Consider the following 20,519-nt stretch of genomic DNA (forward strand, 5'->3'; position numbering starts at 1 on the left):
CTAGACAGACCTGGATTGTTTTCTCTGGAACATTGAGGAAAGACTTGAAGACTGGATGGTGGCAAATGATGTTCCTCTATTGAAGACTGGAGGGTGGAAAATGTTGTGGTCTTCTTTACAAAGGGCTACAAGAAAAAGCCTCAAATCTATAGGCCAGTGTGTCGTAACATCTGTGGTCGGAAAGTTACTAGAGAGTACTCTGGCTGATAAGATATACATGAATTTAGATAGACGGGCTGATTAGGGAAAGTCAGCACAGTTTTGTACATAAGAGATCATGTCTCATGAACCTGATTGAGTTTTTTGGAGATGTAACCAAAAAAGTTGATGAGGGGAGAGTTGTATTTGTATATGTGGATTTCAGCAAGGCATTTGACAAGATTCTGCATTGTAGATTGCTCTGGAAGGTTGGATCATGGCATCCAATGAGAGCTAGCCATCTGGGTAGAAAATTGGCTTCATGAAAGAAAGATGGTGATGGTGGAAGGATGTTTTTCGGACTGGAGGCCTTTAACTAGTAGTGTACATCAGGCTTCGGTGCTGGGCCCATTGTTGTTTGTCATCTATATCAATGGTTTGGATGAAAACATACAAGGCATGATTAGTATGTTTGCAGATGACACTAAAGTGGGTGGTATTGTAGATAGCAATGATAGCCAAGATAAGTGTGAGGTGTTGCATTTTGGGAAGTTTAACAGGGGAAGACCTACATAGTGAATGGCAGAGCGCTGGCGAGTGTTGTACAGCAGAGGGATTTAGGAGTGCAGGTACATAATTCCTTGAAAGTGGAGTCACGGGTAGATAGGATGGTCGAGAAGGCCATTGGCACATTGGCCTTCACCATCAGAGTATTGAGTATAGAAGTTGGAAGGTTATGTTATAGTTGTACAAAACATTAGTTAGGCCACATTTGGAGTGTTGTGGTCAGTTTTGGTCACCCTGTTATAGGAAAGATGTTGTTAAGCTGGAAAGAGTGTAGAGAAGATATATGATCATGCTGCCAGGACTTGAGGGCCTGGGCTAAAGGGAGAAGTGGAGCAGGTTAGGACTTTATTCCTTGGAGAGCAGGAGGATGAGGGGTGATTATCGATGAGTATGAGATAGATAGGGTAAATGTACAGAGTCTTTTAGCCAGAGTAGGGGGATCAAGAACCAGAGGACTTAGCTTTAAGGTGATGAGGAAAGATTTAATAAGAACCCGAGGGACAACACGTTTACACAAATGTCTCTATGATTAAGTGTATAAAATTATGAGAGGCATAGATAGGGTAGAGAGTCAGAATCATTTTCCAAGGTGGAAAATGTCCAATATTAGATGGAATAAAGTGAGAAGAGAAAACTTTAATGGAGATGTGCAGGGCAAGATTTTTACACAGAGAGTGCTGGGGGCCTGGTCTGCATTGCCAGAGGTGGTAGGGGGAATGGTAGTGGTGTTTAAGAGGGTTTTGGACAGGCATATGGAAATGCGGAGAGTAGATGGGATATAGATCATGTGGAGGCACATGAGATGAGTTTAATTTGGCATCATGTTCAACACAAACATTGGGGGCCGAAGGGCCCATAACTGTGCTGTACTATTTTATGGTCCATGTTTTAAGAATGCAAAAAAATTCAATAAAAGGTTAATTTCTATTTTTAAATAAATCAGAAGTATGTCTAATTCAGTCAATTTAAAAAGGTATTTCCATTAAAAAGTTGTTTCCATTAAAAAAAAACTTAGGATATGGAATGTAATTTGCTTATTGTTAAATAATAATGGATATTAATAAAGGATATAAATGGAATACAACAAGTGATTGCTGATAAATTTCTAAACTTTTATCCCACATAAAACTTGCTGCCATTCTACATTTCCAAGAGCACAGGAAAAAAAAACAGTTCAGGAAACATTTGCCTACTATTATTTCTTGATTTGTTCTCAATGTTCTAGTAATCAATCTTAAAAATTGGATGGTTCTTTTTCCAAAATTCCACTTCATATATTATTGTATATTCATCAAGCTATTACTCTTTCCAGCCTTAGTTTTGATTCAATTGTTCAATTTATTATAAAGTGTTAATTGGAATTCAATTTGTCACCTGATATTTGATTTTTTTTAAATTGCAAGTCTCACAGGAGATGGGCATCTCCAAATCATTTTATTGTCAAATTTGGAATATGACTGCTTTAAATAAATCCAATTAAATCACTGAATCCAATGCACAGAAGGAAATCCACACCCAAAAGTATCCATCTCATTGGATTTACCAGGTAATTTTTCCCTTTTGGCTATGTTTTAAAGATAGAATTTAGTAACTAAGTATGTAATAGGCTATTATACCAATTATGTTTTCGGCCTCATCCACCCATGATTGAACTGTACCCAACTATGATGCCATCCAAATTTAGGCTGCAAGTATGATTTACCGTATTTATATATGTGAATAATAGGATTATATAGCTTTTTTTTAAATAGAAGCATTGTTTGAATCACAATGTTTAAATCCATTTGCTCCATGGCTGGAAAAAATGCTTATTAAAAGTTCAATATTGTGAAAGATTTTGACAGTAAATATATGGCAAAACTAGGGTAGAAATTTACCCTTGGTCATACGTGCTGAATGCTTAGTCTGATAGCATTAATCATGTTACAGTGGGATATATATGTGGTACGTTGTGCTTTTGTAATTTGGTTTCATTAATTCAATGAAATTTCTGTTTACTCTTTCCACTCACAGCAAGGTCTGTACTGATGGAACAAAGATTTAATGTAACTGACAAAGCTGGTGAAAATTAGTTTTAATAATTAGGAATAGACTATCCAAAAGGGTGATGGAACTAACATCAATAGTAACTTCAGAATAGAATTGTACTCTGACAATAAATATGTGCAGGGCTATTGGGAAAGAAAGGAGTGGAAATAATGGAAAACTTTAAATGTATGGTGCAGGTACAATGAGTGAAATGCCCTGTTTCATTTTATTCTTAAATTTCATAGCACAATAATGGAGCTCCATAAAATATATCCAGAATTGTTCCAGGAGAATGACTGCAGATGCATTCAGGAGATTAATGAATTAATGATCATAGTTTACCCACAAAAATAACACTTAATTGCACCATCTTTAATTTGTTTTTGAAGTAAGTAAAATGCAATTATGTTCAGAATAATCTGACTTTAAAAATGTTCTTTGGTTCAGCACATTTTCCCCAAGCTAGGTTATCAACTTCACATCAGGAACATGCACGCATTGTGAACGCTCCATAATGTGTTCAAAGTACTGAAGGGCATACATTTTTATTTTTATCTTTAATGCCGTGACTTCATAGCTCCAGAATTCTCATTCCGACCACATAATAGGTACTGAAGCTGTCTACTCATTATTACAGATGTACCTCCGTCACAGAATGTAGAATAAACCCATACAAATGTCAGGCACTCTCATTCGATGGGAGTGGTGCACACAATAGCCATTCACAATTGCATTGAAAACTGGTGTTTCAACAATTTAAGTGTTCCGGGGCTGTCTTTGTGCTGAGCATTGGTGATATAATAACATGCAGATAATGCAATCACATTTGAGCCCTGAGCTAATACTTTGAATTATTTATGTTTTGATGTAGCAACAGATGACTAGTGCCAGAATGAAAAATTGAAAATAAAATTATAGATTCACTTTCTTTTTGGAGTTTCTCAAATGGCTTATCCTAGCACTTTGCAGGATTCTAACCTTTTAGGGAACTTATTAAGAAGACATGGAGCAACAAGCAAATGGAGGAGCATGTGGGAAAATTAGGCACACTAGTATGACCCTTCTCACTCAATCAAAATCAGTAGCAAAAATTCAGGTAAGAGAAGCTAATCATACACTTCAACATGAAGGTCAGAGCTCACAACCTTCCTGAATCTTTCTTCTGTTGTGATTAACAGCATGACTCATCTTCTTATTACTTATACATTAGTAAATCCTATCGGTCTTCATTCGAAAACATATATCTTTCACCTGTGCGCAATTGTGATGACTAATGTTTGTGTAGTTGCTTGTTCTGTACGTTCCACAATACTCCAAATATTCCCATTGTTTATAGCTAATTTTAAATGCACATGACCACAAATCTTCTTTGTTCATGTTTTCTAAAGGACAACCGAATACAGTTATTAGATGGATGAGGCGAACTGTGCTATTAAACTACCAGCATTCATGAATCATTTAGCTACTGCCGTAACTGAACTTCATTGTTCATTGATAAGTCACTGTAGAGATACGATAGATAAACATATTATCCAGGACATTTTGCAGCATATTTTAACTTTGTGGTAACTGTAAAGGTAGAACTTAGATATTAAAATCTTACTTAAACCAAATTTCTTTATAGAAGGTCATTATTATTTGATGCATAACATAAGCAGAAAGGAAGATGAATCTGGAAATAATCCCAATGGCAGTCAAGTAACCGTTTCTTTTTATGTGAGGTCTGAGTGAGGATAAAGCAATCTTGCACTGGTAGACTGTACCTGAATGGCACCTGGTGGTCTTTGGGTAAAATGGCAGCAGGCTGCAGTGTTCCTTTCTGCTTTAAAACTGGTACGGTTCCAAGATGGAGCTGTGTGTTTGATGGACATATCCAAAAGGAAAATGGTGCTTGTCCTTTAGTGTCTCTATTGCATGCCACTGATTATCTCCACTGTCTTTGTAGTACCAGGAGTAGAAAGGTGCCAAATATGGTCAGCCAATGCAGGCAGGGTCCGACTGCTGCGGAGCCTATAGGCTCATTCTTCTTGGGCCCTGGTGGAGCCTCAGTGGTTGAGAAGTCCAAGTCCTGAGGACACATTTCATCGATGCAGCCGCTACCACTGCCCGAGCCACTTGCCTCTTCAACTGAAAAGAAAAAGGGATCTAGTGAAAATTAACTATTTAATCAGAACAACTTCCTAAAAAACTCCAGTCTGAAGAAGGGTCCCAACCAGAAACATCATCTATCCATCTCCCTACACAGATGTCAATTGAGTTCCTCCAGCACTTTGTTTTTTCTTAAAGAGCATGGTGTGAAATTGCTGACTATGTTATCTCCTGATATAGTCAGCAATTCCAGCTACTAAGGAAAGCACCTGATCAGTTGATCACATCAGCTCCGACAGTGGATAAGGGGCCAGATTCTAGATTTGTGAAACTGAAGAAGCGATTTCAAATATGAATTTTCCTTTTATAGAAGGATTGTTATGGTCTCACCCCTTACCTACTCCAATACACACCAACCCAACACCAACTTCCAGAACTCTCTTGCCATCCTAATTTGGAGGACTGATCTTGCTTTTAACACTATTGGTGCATCTGATTTAGCCAATTAAATCACACCATGTGAACATGCAGTATCAGCTATGGCTCATATCCCTTTAAACCTTTCCTATCCATGTACCAGCCCAAGTGTCTCTTAAATTCTGTTATAGTACCTGTCTCCACTACCTCCTCTGGTAGCTCATTCTATATACCTACCAACCTCCGAGTGAAAATGTTAACTAGAGCCACACGGTGGCAGAGTAGCTGCCTTACAGCGCTTGCAGCACCGGAGACCCGGGTTCGTTCCTGACTATGGGTGCTGTCTGTACGGAATTTGTACGTTCTTCCCGTGACTGCGTGGGTTTTCTCCAAGATCGCTTTCCTCCCACACTCCAAAGACGTAGAGGTATGTAGGTAAATTGGCTTGGTATAAATGTAAAATCCTCCCTAGTGTGCGCAGGGTAGTGTTAAGCGGCCTTTTCACGGGGCGACTTGACGCAAGAGTTAACCAGAGTTTAACATCGTGGGAACCTCGTGCGATAGCAGTACGGCATTCGTGGACCACCGTGGACCACCGTAGCGCTAACGGCAGGTAATCGTGTAACTTGATCACTCGGGAGAAAATTCAAGAAAGTTTGAATTTCTCCAAGAGTGACTTGTACACTTGTGGTTGAGCATTGCAACATTGTATGAACATAGTGGCCAGTGCGATATCCGTAATAACTCTTGCGGGTACCGTGGGAACTCCTGCGAACGGTGAACCCGGAAGCTGGACAGAGGGGACAGAAGGTGAGTAAAAATTGTCTTCTGTGGGATTGAATTTAAAAAATAAATAAAAATAAAGATTTGCATCCGCATATGGACATCAACTTATTCATGAGTTATGTAATGAGATTCAAGAAAATAACTATAATCTTTAAAAGGGACTTTAAAAGGGACTTTACTGAAAGGTTACGCATTTTTATGGTCCGTGAGAAATTTTTCACATGTACTTCTTTGAGAGATACAGGTCGGAGTCCTCGCCGACTAGCGATCGATGCCTTTCCGAAGCAGGGTCCGGAACGCTACCAATCAATGTTGTACAGAGACCCGTGTAAGGAGTGAACTGCACATGCTGGTTTAAACCGAAGACAGACACAAAAAGCTGGAGTAACTCAACGAGTCAAGCAGCATCTCTGGAGCAAAATAGCTGATGTTTCGGGACGAGACACATCTTCAGACTCAATTCCGATTAGGCTGTCTGAAGAAGGGTTCCGATTCGAATCGCCACCTATTCTTTTTCTCCAGAGATGCTGCCTGACCCGCTGCCTTACTCCAGCTTTTTATGTTTTTCTTCCCAGATCTTACTTACCTGCTGAGTTACACCAACATTTTGTGTCCTTCTGTGCGTATTAACCAGCATTAACCAGCGTCTGCAGTTCCTTTAGACATTACCTAACTTCAGATTTTAGAGATATAGCGCGTGGGAACTCCTGCGAACGGTAAACCCGGAAGCTGGACAGAGGGGACAGAAGGTGAGTAAAAAAGGTGGTCTCAATATCGACAAGGGAACATGTGTCCTTCGAGGACGTCCCACCTAATTGTCATTGTTGGATAATCTTTTTAACAGGAAATCTTGCAGAGATGGCTCCCAGAAAATCTCAAAGAAAGGGGGTAAAGCATGTCAGAGATGTTTTTGCCATGCAGGAGAATGAGGAGGAGACGCAGCAAGAGAGACAGGTGGAGAGGCAACAGGAGATGCCACAGATAACACTGCCTGTGGGCTCCTTGGAGCAGGGAGAGGGTGAGCAAGGTGGATTTCAGATTGCCTCCCCAGTAGCCGTTGTAGGAATAGCCTCTACAGACGCTTATGTAAAGGGAAGATGGCAGAAGGTAAGGCCATATAACTTCACCAGGGAACAAGAGGGGGAACTTGTAGAATGGTATCAATTTAACGAGATTCTCTACGATAAATCCAGAGAGGATTATAGAAACAGGGAGAGAAAAAGGAACCTGCTGGAGACGAAGGCTGCCGAGTTTCCCGAGTGCTCATGTGAGTTTATATAACGATATATAAGTTCATCAAGAGGAGAACCATTTAATGTTATCCAAGATTTAAAAACATACATTGCTATTGATGTAAAAGTGCTGTGTTTGCAGTTAACTTAAGCTTCTCTTATAAGTCTGTCTGTGCCCTGCAGCTGCAAAGTAAAAAAGTCGCAGACAGCGCGTCAATGAAAAAAACCACCATCCTGTACTCGAAATTACTTAGTATAGGCATGTCTCCAAATGAGCCAATTCAACCAAGGGAGGATATTTATAGTGTGTGAAAAAAAAAGTTACATAATTTGTGTCACGTGTAGTTCACGATGTTCATTCAAGATTTAACGCGAAAGCTCGGGAGACGGACAAGTCACTCGCACAAATAACAGAAATGCCGAGTACCGTGGGAACTCTTTATCTACCCCCCGTTATATCGTGCGAGACTCGTGCTGGACCACGACCACTTCACTCTGGTGACATCTTGCGTCAACTCGCCCCGTGAAAAGCCCCATTAATGTATGGGGATCGCTGGTGGGCTGAAGGGCCTGTTTCCACGCTATATCTCTAAACTAGACTAAACTAAACTAAACTACATCTACACTATAAGGTGTATCGAATTATCCTATAGTACAGTTTTGAACTAGAGAAAGAAAACTACCCTTGAAGACGTTCAATATTTAATCCCGAACCAACATCACAAAAATTGATTACCTGGTCACAATTAGAATACTAGTTATAGGGGCTCTCTGTGCCCAAACTGGCTGCTGTATTCTTTACATTATGATCACTATTAATTCTCAAAAATTGCCTTATTGCTGTAGAGTGTTTTATGTTGCCCCGAAGTTGTGAAAGACATTGCATAAATTGAGGTACTTATCAACAGCAGGATACCTCATCTGATTAGGAAACTCTTAACTTGCTTCTTCTCAACTTTAAAAGGAAATAATGGCCCATCAACTCACAATCTTCAAATAACCCACAAATGTGCACAAAGTATTAACTCTTGATACATTCCAAAATTGAGTTTAAGATTGATTACATTGCTTTGCGTGTCTTTTCTGCTTTTGTTCTTGAATATAGATTTAAATATTTCTCAATGTTTTCTGTTTTGGGGTACTGTTAAGATATTGGAAAATTATATTTGCTGCATTCACCATTTCCACCTCATCATGGACCCCCCCTCATGGCCTTCCGGCTTTAGAACTTTTTATCCAAAACTGCTGTCGCGACATCAACCACCTCGACTTCTCCACTCCCCTGTCCTACTCCAATCTCTCCCCCCCTGAACGTACTGCCATCGATTCATTCCGCAACAACCCAGACTGGGTTATCAAACCCGCCGACAAGGGGTAGTCTGGTGCGTCGATCTCGACAAAGCTGAGGCCACGCGCCAACCCTCAGACACCTCCTCCTACTTACCCCTGGACCATGACCCCACTGACGAGCACCAGGCCACTATCTCTAGCACCATCACCAACTTCATTAACTCCGGCTCCCTGCCCCCCCGAGCCTCCAACCTCATCGTTCCCCAGCCCCGCACGGCCCGATTTTACCTTCTCCCCAAAATCCACAAACCTGACTGTCCCAGTAGACCCATTGTCTCTGGCTGTTCGTGCCCTACCGAACTCATTTCCACAAACCTTGACTCCATCCTATCCCCCTTGGTTAAATCCCTCCCTACCTATGTTCAAGACACCTCAGACACTCTCCGTCGTCTCCGAGCATTCCATTCTCTAGGCCCCCATTCCCTCATCTTCACCATGGATGTCCAGTCACTCTACACCTCCATCCCCCACCAGGATGGTCTCAAAGCCCTCCGGTCCTTCCTTGACCGGAGAAGCAACCTATACCCGTCCACTGATACTCTCCTCCGCCTAGCGGAGTTGGTCCTTACCCTCAATAACTTCTCATTTGACTCCTCCCATTTCCTCCAAATACAAGGCTTAGCTATGGGCATGCGCATGGGCCCCAGCCATGCCTGCCTCTTTGTCGGGTATGTCAAACAATCCTTGTTCGAGGCGTACCAGGGCCCCATCCCCGACCTCTACCTCCGCTACATCGACGATTGTTTTGGTGCTACCTCCTGCACCCACCCACTACACCTGGACCATTTCCGACACTTCCCTACCTTTTCTTGACCTCACTATCTCCATCGCAGGTGATAGATTTCTGACCGACATCCACTATAAAACCTGCATCTCCACCAACCTCATCTATTGCACTCGCTGCTCTAGATGTCAGCTGATCTACATCGGTGAGACCAAGCGTAGGCTTGGCGAACGTTCGCCGAACACCTCTGCTCAGTCCGCTTTAACCAACCTGACCTCCTGGTGGCTCAGCACTTCTACTCCCCCTCCCATTCCGTGTCCGACCTCTCTGTCCTGGGCCTCCTCCATGGCCAGAGTGAGCACCACCGGAAATTGGAGGAACAGCATCTCATATTCCGCTTGGGCAGTCTGCACCCTAGTGGTATAAACATTGAATTCTCCCAATTCCGATAGCCCTTGCTGTCTCCTCCCCTTCTCAGCTTTCCCTCAGCCCTTGGGCTCCTCCTCTACCTTTTTCCTTTCTTCTACCCGCTTCCCCCCCCCCCCCCCCCATCCATCAGTCTGAAGAAGGGTTTCGGCCCGAAACCTTGCCTATTTCCTTCGCTCCATAGATGCTGCTGCACCCGCTGAGTTTCTCCAGCATTTTTGTCTACCTTGGATTATAGGCACATGGTTCCCTAAAAGTGGTGAATAAGGGGAATTGCGTGGCAAAAATATATAGCATGCTTATCTTCATTGGGAAGGGTATTGAGTACAAAAGTTTGAACATCATGTGCAGGTGTACACGTCATTAGTGAAACCATCTTAGAATATCAGCCAGCTACAATAAAGATGTAATTGTTGAAAATGTTATCAAAGAGATCCACCAGGATATTACCTGGACTTGAAGCCTTATGTTACAGGGCGAGGTTGGATAGGCTGAGGGGTGAACCTGTTGAGGTGTGCAAAATCATGAGGGATATTGATAAAGTGAATGGTCTTTTCCCCCCCAGGGTAGGAGATTAAAAAACTAGAGGGCATAGGCATAAGATAAGCAAGGAGAAATTTAAGAGGGATCACAGCAGCAATGTTTTCACTCAGATGATAATCCGTATCTGGAATGAGCTGCCAGAGGAAGACACAAGAGGAAGTGGATACAATTACAACATTCAAAAGATAATTTGAATGGTTTAGAGAGATATGGGCTAAATGCAGGCAAATGGGATCAGCCTGGAATACCAACTTGGTCGGTATGGACAAGGTGGACTGAACGACGTTGTCCTATCATTCTTTGACTCTATAACTTCAATCCAGTTGCAAATATTACCAGGAAGCACCGTCTCTGTTCTATTCCAGACAAGTTCTGTTAGGTTCCTCAGACATAGGTGTACGTTAACACCTAGTTTCTCGGCCCAGGGAGGTATTATATTTACTTATTTTTCAGTTCATAGCAGCACATTCTCAATGTCATAGAAATGCAGCCATATATCTTCCCCAGTGAATTTATGATCTTCCACTCCTTCACATTCCCCTGCCACCTAGATCCAGATTCCCACTGAAAATACAGTGCATTCAGAAAGTATGCAGACCCCTTCATGTTTTCCACATTTTGTTATGTTACACTTATTCTAAAATGGATTACATTCTTTTTTTAATCATCAATCTATACAGATACCCCATAATAAAAAAGTGAAAACAGGTGTTTAGAAACTAATTTGCAAAGTAATTTAAAATAAATAACTGAAATATCACATTTACATAAGTATTCAGACCCTTTACTCAGAACTTTGTTCAGGCACCTTTGGCAGCAATTGCAACCTCAAGTCTTCTTGGGTATGATGCTACAAGCTTGGCACACCTGTATTTGGGTAATTTCTCCCATTCTTCTCTGCAGATCCACTCAAGCTCTGTCAGGTTGGATGGGGAGCGTCGATGCACAGCTATTTTTAGGTCCCTTCAGAGATGTTCGATCGGGTTCAAGTCTGGGGTCTGACTGGGCCACTCAAGGACATTCACAGACTTGTCACAAAGCCACTCCTGTGTTGTCTTGGCTGTGTGTTTAGGGTCGATGTCCTGTTGGAAGGTGTATCTCAGCCCCAGTCTGAGGTCCTCTGTACTTTTCTCCGTTCATCTTTCCCTCGATCCTGACTAGTCTCCCAGTTCCTGCTGCTGAAAAACATCCCCACAGCATGATGCTGCCACCAACATGTTTCACCGTAGGTATGGTATTGGCAGGTGATGAGCGGTGCATGGTTTCCTCCAGATGTGACGCTTGACATTCAGGCCAAAGAGTTCAATCTTGGTTTCATGTGGTCAGAGAATCCTGTTTCTCATGGTCTGAGAATCCTTTAGGTGTATCAAGCAGGCTGTCATGTGCCTTTTACTGAGAAGTGGCTTCCATCTGGCCACTCGACCATAAAGGCCTGATTGGTGGAGTGCTGCAGATACAGTTGTCCTTCTGGAAGGTTCTCCCATCTCCCCAGAGGAACTCTGGAGCTCTGTCAGAGTGACCATCGGGTTCTTGGTCACCTCCCTGACCAAGGCCCTTCTCCCCCGATTGCTCAGTTTGGCTGGGCGGCCAGCTCTATGAAGAGTTCTGTGGTTCCAAAGTTCTTTCATTTAAGAATGACGGAGGTCACTGTGCTCTTCGGGACCTGCAATGCTGCAGAAATTGTTTTATACCCTTCCCCAGATCTGTTTCTCGACACAATCCTGTATCAGAGGTCTATGGACAATTCCTTTGTCTTCATGGCTTGGTTTTTGTTCCCACATGCACTATCAACTGTGGGACCTTATATAGACAGGTGTGTGCCTTTCCAAATCATGTCCAATCAATTTAATTTACCACTGGTGGACTCCAATCAAGTTGTAGAAACATCTCAAGGATAATCAATGGAAACCGGATGAACCTAAGCTCAATTTTGAGTGTCATAACAAAGGGTTTGAATACTTATGTAAATGTGATATTTCAGTTATTTCTTTTTAATTACTTTGCAAAAATTTCTCAACACCTGTCTTCGCTTCTTCATCTTAGGGTATTGTGTGTAGATCGATGATTAAAAAATGAATTTAATCAATTTTAAAATAAGGCTGTAACGTAACAAAATGTGGAAAAAGTGAAGGAGTCTGAATACTTTTTGAATGCATTATAAATGCTGCTTTAAAAGCCATTTATTGGAATATTGGTGTATATTGAGTGTTGGAATACGTGATCTCAACAGACTTCATATTTGGAACATGCGGTTCCATTCAAATACAGGTTTGGTTTAAGTGGTGGACATGATGGTGGGGTATCGTAGAACTAGTGGGGTGGAAGTTTGCAACCTTCACGTGGTCCGCCCTGTTTCGACTAATGCAATCAACTCGACGTGCACAAACGGAAGATCAAATAGAACAAGTTGTCCTACAACTTTAGGCTGCGCACGCCACACGAAAGAAGAAGTAGAACTAGTGTGAAGGGTGCTTGATGGCCGGTGTGCACATGGTGGCTGACGAGTCAGTTTCCACATTGTATCTTTCAATTCAATTTTTTTTAAAACCTCTATTTATTACACATATGCATTACATAGTTTTTGGAACCCTTGAAAAGAGCAAGGAGTTATTAGTTTTAGTTTTAGAGATGCAGTGTGGAAACAGGCCCTTCAGCCCACCAAGTCCGCACCGACCAGCGATCCCTGCACATTAACACTATCCTGCACACACTAGCTACAATTTACACATACACCAAGCCAATTAACCTGCATACCTGTACATCTTTGGAGTGTGGGAGGAAAACGAACATCTCGGAGAAAATCCACCCGTTACGGGTAGAACGTACAAATTCCATACAGTCAGCACCCGTAGGGTTTCCGGCGCTGCAAGTGCTGTTAGGCAGCCACTCTACCGCTGCGCCACAGTGGCCGCCCAGTTGACAATAGAAACTTGAAGGTCCCATTTACCATAAAACCTCCCATTTACTCTTGTTTGTGAGAAGATTATGCTTACCTGAATCTTGGAAGTTTACATCATTTCCATTATAAGCATTTCTTAGTTTGTTAGTCATCACTCGAAGCGCCATGATTTGCTGGCGAATCATTGTGTCCGGTCTAGTGATATCCACCTCTACTTCTGGGTTGTTAATCTGATTAGTCAGACCGTCATTCATAACTTCAGGCAAGTACCTGCAGATTTAAATTACCGTAAAATATCACTCAAGATTACAGAGCACTTTGATTAACTAGTGACCAACCACATTAGTTCGAACGCTAATTCCTCTTTATGTAATGAAAATATAATTTAAATATTGTATTTATTAATAAATCGAAATGTTATCATTTGCTTATAATGAACCAGTACTCTTATGGTATTATTTTATTTGATTAAAAATGCAGCCTACTCTCTGGAAAAGTCAAATCAGAAGAAATGGGGTCATTATATCAAATAAATGTTCACATCTCCACTATTATCAAACAATTTAGATGGAATATTATTACATATATCATTGACTTAACAAAATATGTTACAATGGTAAATCTGCTGCTCGTTGTCAAGAGACAAGTCAAGAGTGTTTTATTGTCCTATATCCCAGGTAGAACAATGAAATTCTTAATTGCTGCAGCAGAACAGAATATGTAAACATAGTACATAACGGGAGAGAAAAAAAAAATCAGTGTATATATACACACATACTCAATAAACAAACAATTATAGTGCAATAATAATAATAGTCTATTGTAGTCCAGAGCTTATCTGTTGTCGCGTTTAATAGCCTGATGGCTGAAGGGAAGAAGCTGTTCCTGTACCTGGACGTTACAGTTTTCAGGCTCCTGTACCTTCTTCCCATGATATTTAATATAGAAAATGGTAATGTTTTCAGAAAGTTTGCACCTTAATTTATTGTTAATATAATATATTTAAACAAACTTAATTAAACACACATTTATATAACATTGTAAAACAGGATTCTAATTACAGATAAAACTACAAATGCTATTCACAACCATCCATCACCATGTCAGTGCACATTAAAAAGATTATAAAAATTAAAGAGGTTTTTGAAGCAGATTAAGGATGAAACAAGTTATAACAATCAAGGACCATGAAATCACTTTACTGTTTTATTCCAGCTAACTTGTTTTTAACTGTTTTATACTGTAGTCAATAAAAAACAGGCATGAAAATCTGAGATTTTTTTGAAGTGTACAATATAATGATGGGCTTCAAAGTGATGAGTGAAAGGTGTTGGCTATCCTGACCTCATCTTAGCTATCTGGGCAGCAGTCTACTTCCTTCCCTGCATACCTGCAGATTCTGGGACAATTTCTTTCCAGCTATTATCAGGCAACGGCACCATCCTATCACCAACTAGAGAGCGGTCCTGAGCCACCATCTACCTCATTGGGGACCCTCGGACTATCTTTAGTTGGACTCTACTGGACTTTATCTTGCACTAAATGTTATTCCCGTTATCCTGTATCTGTACACTGTGGATGGCTCAATTGCAGTCATGATGTATAGTCTTTCTGCTGACTGGATGAGCAGAAAAACATGTAGATATAGAGAGTAGATATGACCTGGAGCTCACTGATGGTATGTGTTAATAACCTATATATATAATCGTGGCTTCAAAAGGGAATTATAATGGCATCTGAAAGAAAATTACTTGCAGGACCCAAGGGAAGCAATAGGGCAATGGAGCTGACTAGATTACTGTGCAGAGAATTGGTTGAGTGCCCTCCTTCTTCTTACCCTTAATAATTTTACAGTTCTTTAGTCCTCTCCACCATCTTGAAGCATTTGAATCAGCTGGGATTTCATTACAGGTGTACTAATGGAGCTAGACACATTTCACCCATGTATTTTCATGTGTCCCAGATAGGACAATGAAATTCTTACTTACTGCAGCACAACAGAATATGCAATAACGGGAGAAAAAGTTCAGTGTATATATCTACACATGCACATATACCCAATAAAGAAACAAATATTGTGCAATAATAATAATAGTAGGGCCAAAAGCAGGCAGGTGGGACGAGTGTAGATGGGGCATGGTAGATTGTGTAAATTGCGAATTAACTTGAAGTTTATTTTGGCTCAATCACCGAGTTAAAATAGGGAATAAATGGCTGAAAGAAACAAGGAGTTGTAACTTGAATCACATTATTTTCCTGAAATAACATTGTCATCACCAAGCATTTTCAAGGTGAATCTAGTTGGCTCACTCAAGATTTATTGTAGTAACATTGCACATTTGACAATTCCCAACACCATCCTTACACTAGCGATGTTCAGCAGCTGCCAACAACCCCTAATGCAATCTGTTTGCAAATTAGGAATCAAACGCCAGATGCCATTTCTTAATGCTAATAAGAAGGGAAGGTGTTCTCCACTACATCTCACCTGCCTTTGGTGTGTCCATTCCAGCATTCTTCTTCATCAGACACACCAGATGTCACTTTATCAATATTACAGAGTGTGTAAGGCAGAGTGGACCAGAACTTCTTCACCATCTTCAGTTTCTCCTTAATATCAGTAACCTTGGATGTAAAGAGAATAAAGAGCAATTCAGTTATCAAGGTGAATGAAATAGAGCGATGTAAAGAAACTGGAAATTTTAAAGGAAAGGTTATAATGGTCATCAATAAAAAACAGGCAGGTTTTTAACACTTTGCTTTTCATCTAAACTGATAATTATTCCCATTGGCAACATGTTAACTGATTCAAATCATTTGAAAGTAATGTGGGGAAATTGTGTTTAAATTATCCTTTCAGAGAACTTTGTTATTATAATTTTATTCAGTTCAACCTTTTTATTTAGTTTAGTTTAGAAATGCAGCATGAAACACTGAAATTCAGTAAAGATTCTGCTCACTTTATAAAGAAAGGTTTACTTAACAGATATGAAATGGAAAGTTCAAGCAAACAATTACTCATCTCAAAATGTAGTACTTTTTGGAAATTGGAACAATGCTAGAGATCAGTAAATGGTACAAAGATACTGCAAACACTCATGCAGGTCGGGTAGGTCTGTGGAGAGAGATCAGAGGCTTGTCTTCTCCCTGTCTTCATCTCAGGGGCTGGGATAGTGGCAAACATCCATTGCTTGCCCACAGATTATCACAGCTTTCTTAACTATATGTCCTCCCATCCTGCCTCCTGTAAGGAATCTCCCAGTTCTTACGTTTAGTTTAGTTTAGCGATACAGCACAGAACCAGGTCCTTCGGCCACTGAGTCCGCGCCGAGCAGTGATCCCCGCAAATTAACACTAGGGACAATTTACACATACACCAAGCCAATTAACCTACAAACATGTACGTCTTTGAAGTGTGGGAGGAAACCGAAGATCTCGAAGAAAACCCACCCACTCATAGTCAGGATCGAACCCGTGTCTCCGGCGCTGCAGGCGCTGTGCCACAGTGCCGCCTCTGTTGTACCTGTTATATTGACTCCAATGATGGAACTATGCAAAGAGGTGCCTCTGAAATGTTTTCGTTCTTCGTGAACCATGGCTTCTCCTCTACCATAACTGACAGAGCCCTGAACCACATCTCATCTGTTTCCCACACTTCTGGTTTCAACCTTTCTCCTTCCAAAGCAAGTTCTCTACCTCCACCAGTTTTCACAACTGCCCTTTGCATTTTCATTTCCTTTCTTTGTGTTGTCACTCACTAACTTTCCTCATTAGGCCATCAACCAAATAGTTGACTCAGCAGCTTATTTCCATGGCAATGCCACATCATTTTAGCAGAGATATTTCCTTTGGTTTAAACAATCCTCCCATCTCTGCAACATCAGATCCTAATCATCTCCTGTCTATCTAAATGTCTATATATCTTATCGTTCAGAATACTCTACAGTAACTTGCCTACCATAGATGTTAGTCTCACTGATCAATAATCACCGGGCTTGCAGCCCTTCTTAAATAGAAGCACAACATTAGCCACCTTCCAGTCTTCCAACACCTCACTCGCATCTGGTGATGGTTCATGTCAGGGTGCTTGCAATTTATTCTCTAGCTTCCCACAGTGTCCTGGGATATATCTGATCAGGCTCGGGAGATGTATCTACCATCATATGCCTTAGGACATTCCGCACCGGCTCGACCATCATACATGCTGTCCTCAATACACTTTCATTAACTGTCCCAAGTTCCCCAGTCTTCATGCCTTTCTCCACGGGATAAACGGAGGAGAACTACTATTTCCTTCGCTCCATAGATGCTGCTGCACCCGCTGAGTTCCTCCAGCAATTTTGTGTACCTTCGATATTCCAGCATCTGCAGTTCCCTTTTGAATACTCACTGAGGACCTTGCCAGCTCATGCTGGACACTTGGTCCCAGCTGCCAATACCTGTCCCATGACTTTTGTTTCTGGCCACAACCTCAATTTCTCTCCTCCTCCTATCCATGAGTACCAGAACTAATCTTCTTTTTCATACAGTCACTATACTATTTACTCTTCAATGTGTGGAGTCTGGGTTTTGGGATAAAAAATAATTGCATCAGAAAAAGCAATTCGCCTAAAAAGGTTTAAATAGTTTTTCAGGCAAAGGTTTAAATAGTTTTTTTCAGTCATTGTCCTGTTGAAAGACAGGTTTACTTGGAACAGATCAATTCTGCACATGTGATTGGGTGCAATAGCACTCACGTGGAAATTTCTTTCCTCATTTTTTAGCAGGATGCCTGTTTTCCAGGCATTTTTGTTCTGGTATTGTACTCTCCCAAATTATACCATGTGCAAAATTAAACTGTAGTCATGTTTTAAACCACACTGCTGTTGCAAAAGTCGTTCTCGTTTGTTCATGAACAGCCACTGATATCTGGGACCTCCTGCAACCTAAATACAACCTCACGTGTACCTTGATTACAGTCCCTCCCTTCATGAAGTCAGGATGAGTCCAGGCTTCTGTTGCTGATCTCTGCCATATCTCACAGTTTGCTGCTAACTGTTGTCTAAAGAAAGTATCATAATCAAGGCGAGAATGCAGGCCGAGGGGTGTGGGGAGACCCAGAAGGCATGCTTTTCAATGAGCAGGCATTCGGAAATTGTCACAGGAATAGAGTCATAGAGTGGAGTCATAAAAGACCCTCCGGCCCAACTTGCCCATGCCGAGCAAGATGCCCCAACTACACTAGTCTCACTTGCCTGATCCATATCCCTCTAAACCTTTCCCATCCCTGTACCTGTCCAAATGCCTTTTTGACCTTCCATGCAAATTCATGCCAGGAGTGAAAAACAGAAAATGTTGGAAAAGCTCATACGTTCGCGAGAAACAGAGATAATGAATCCAGTCAATGATCTTTACTGTTTACTCTGATTTTCTGTCTGTGGGTATTTCCAGTCCTTGGTTTACATTTCTTGCTGAGAATGCCTGGCTGCAGCCCTGGAGGATTTCCATGGCTCCCTTCAGTAAAGAACGCCACCTGCTGACAATGTTGTTCATCAACCATTCCGGGTTTCTAAGGGGAACTTTCCATCTTCCTCCCATTATTACAGCTTTGTTTTATACAGAGTGGATCAGAAATTATGATTTAGGCAGGTAAATTGTAGATGGGTCTTTCAACCAAAGGATTGGAATGCAGAAGATATTTGTCTGTTATACGTAATGCCTTTTTGAGGTGTCATTTGAAGCACCATGTACAGTTCTAGTGATTGAAGACAGAGGATGGTGGTGTAAATCCCAGGTGGCACAGTGGCGCAGCTGTAGAGTTGCTACTTACAGCGTCAGAGACCCGGGTTTGATCCTGACTATGGGTGCTCTCTGTACGGAGTTTGTACGTTCTCCCTGTGGTTTTTCTCTGGGTGCTCTACTTTCCTCCCACACTCCAAACATGGTTTGTACTAATTGGTTTCAATAAAAATTATAAATTGTCCCTAGGGTGTGGGATAGTGCTAGTGTATGGGGTGATCACAGGTCGCCGTAGACTCGGTAGCCTGAAGTGCCTGTTACCTCACTATATCTCTAAAGTCTAAAGAATAGTTACCTTGCTATTTTGTTCCAGGAGGCAGTAAAGCCCCTGTCCCACTTAGGAAACCTGAACTGAAATCTCTTGCGCACCACCCAAGGTTTCTGTGAGGTTCCCAAAGGTTCCCGGAGGTTTTGGTCACTCTCCCTAATGGTCGAAAGTGGTTTCCACGTAGTCGAGGCTTCTTCTATGTTCCTGCGATTATTTCAACAAATTCAAAACCGGCTTCGACTAAAAATAGGTTGCCGTTTGGTCGAAGCCAGTGGAGTGGGGTCGCCATTTATTTACAGGCAGTCGAAGGCAATCTCCTTCGCTGACCAGCCATTAGGATCTTTGGTTTTCAGGACCTAGAAGATCCGCCGGAAGGTAAAATGCCCGCTAACTTTATTAAACTTCTTAAACTTATTATTATTATTATTATTATTATTATTATTATTATTATTATTATTATTATTATTATTATTATTATTATTAAACTTCTTATTACTGTCTCCACTCCTTCCCCCCCTTCTCTCCCCTTTCCCCCCCTTCTCTCCCCTTCTCTCCCCTTCTCCCCCTTCTCTTCCCCTTCTCCCCCTTCTCTTCCCCTTCTCTCTCCCCTTCTCTGTCCTTCTCTCCCCTTATTTCCCCATCTCTCCCTCCCTCCCGTGCTCTCTAAAGAACTTACCTTGCTCTGTGGCAGCCGTTTACCTTCCTCTTCATCGCGCAGACAGCGCTCCTCCGCTGTCCCTGGCCCCCAACTTCACAATGTGTTTGTATGTGTGTGTGTGTGTGTGTGTGTGTGTGTGTGTGTGTGTGTGTGTGTGTGTGTGTGTGTGTGTGTGTGTGTGTGTGTGTGTGTGTGTGTGTGTGTGTGTGTGTGTGTGTGTGTGTGTGTGTGTGTGTGTGTGTGTGGCCGTTTGCAAAGATCCTGTAGGATCTTTGGTCAGTAGATGCAGTTCACGCTTCGGTCAAGGCTTTCCAGGTGAGTGACCAAAACCTCTGGCGACTCATGGAAACCTTGGGTGGGGCGCAAGGTCACCAGAGGTTTACGTTCAGGTTTCCTAAGTGGGACAGGGGCATTACACTCCTTAGATTAAGAATACAGAATTGGTCAGTCAAGGGGATAAGGGGGCGCAAATATAAGTTACACGGTTTAAGGATCAAGAAAATCATAGCAGGAACTTCTGCCCTTGTACCAATCCACCAGGTATACAATTTTTGTAGTCTGTGTAGATGAGACCAAAGACCGTGGAAAGTATAAGCAAAGTGACAATAACACTATGC

The 20,519-nt window shown here is 41.6% G+C and overlaps 1 protein-coding gene across 1 annotated transcript in view; it reads right to left on the reverse strand.

Annotated features, from left to right (window-relative positions):
• Positions 1-1,091: 1,091 nt before the first annotated feature.
• gpc6 (glypican 6) overlaps positions 1,092-20,519 on the reverse strand; it is a 745,006-nt gene continuing 725,578 nt past the window's right edge. Inside the window, exons 7-9 of the mRNA XM_033022925.1 lie at positions 15,687-15,823; positions 13,293-13,468; positions 1,092-4,860 (exon numbers count right to left, since the gene is read on the reverse strand). Of these exons, the coding sequence (XP_032878816.1) occupies positions 4,658-4,860; positions 13,293-13,468; positions 15,687-15,823 (516 nt within the window). The 3' untranslated portion in view covers positions 1,092-4,657. The remainder of the gene's footprint in view (positions 4,861-13,292; positions 13,469-15,686; positions 15,824-20,519) is intronic.

Source organism: Amblyraja radiata, chromosome 6 (assembly GCF_010909765.2).
Source record: "Amblyraja radiata isolate CabotCenter1 chromosome 6, sAmbRad1.1.pri, whole genome shotgun sequence".
NCBI lineage: Eukaryota > Metazoa > Chordata > Chondrichthyes > Rajiformes > Rajidae > Amblyraja > Amblyraja radiata.